General features: G+C 68.5%; 1 protein-coding gene across 1 annotated transcript; it reads right to left on the bottom strand.

Annotated features, from left to right (window-relative positions):
* Positions 1–371, bottom strand: DQ04_14621000 (hypothetical protein; the record flags this gene model as incomplete). The annotated part of the gene is made up of 1 exon (XM_009317169.1): positions 1–371. A coding segment is annotated over one exon (371 nt), but the record flags the coding sequence as incomplete, so codon positions are not given.

Raw genomic sequence — 371 nt, 5'->3', positions numbered from 1 at the left:
GCTGCCGCTGTGATCGTTGCTGTTGCCTTCGCTGAGACCAGCGGGGTCTGGGGCGACACAGGCCAGTAGGACAGCGGCCACGTCGACGGCCGCCTTGGGCCGGCGAGCGAAGAACTTCAACTTCAGCGTCTGTCCAGCGGCTGCATCGCACTCGCCGTCGTGAAGGAACCAATCCCCCACCGCAACGGCCGCCTCGTGTGTTTGAATGGGGGCGTCACCGACGTGCACCTCAACAACGCGCGCGTTGCTCACAACGGCGAGGTGGCACACGCGCTGCTGCAGCCGCACCGCCACCCAAGGCGCCGCCGCTCCGTCCTGCAACCGCACGGCCGTCGTGCTGCTCAGCATCTCCCTCGCCGCTGCGGCGGCCT

Source organism: Trypanosoma grayi, assembly GCF_000691245.1.
Source record: "Trypanosoma grayi strain ANR4 Tgr_1462_V1, whole genome shotgun sequence".
Taxonomy (NCBI): Eukaryota; Euglenozoa; class Kinetoplastea; order Trypanosomatida; family Trypanosomatidae; genus Trypanosoma; species Trypanosoma grayi.
Note: the sequence above shows the minus strand (reverse complement) of the source record. Positions and strands in the feature narration are given on the sequence as shown.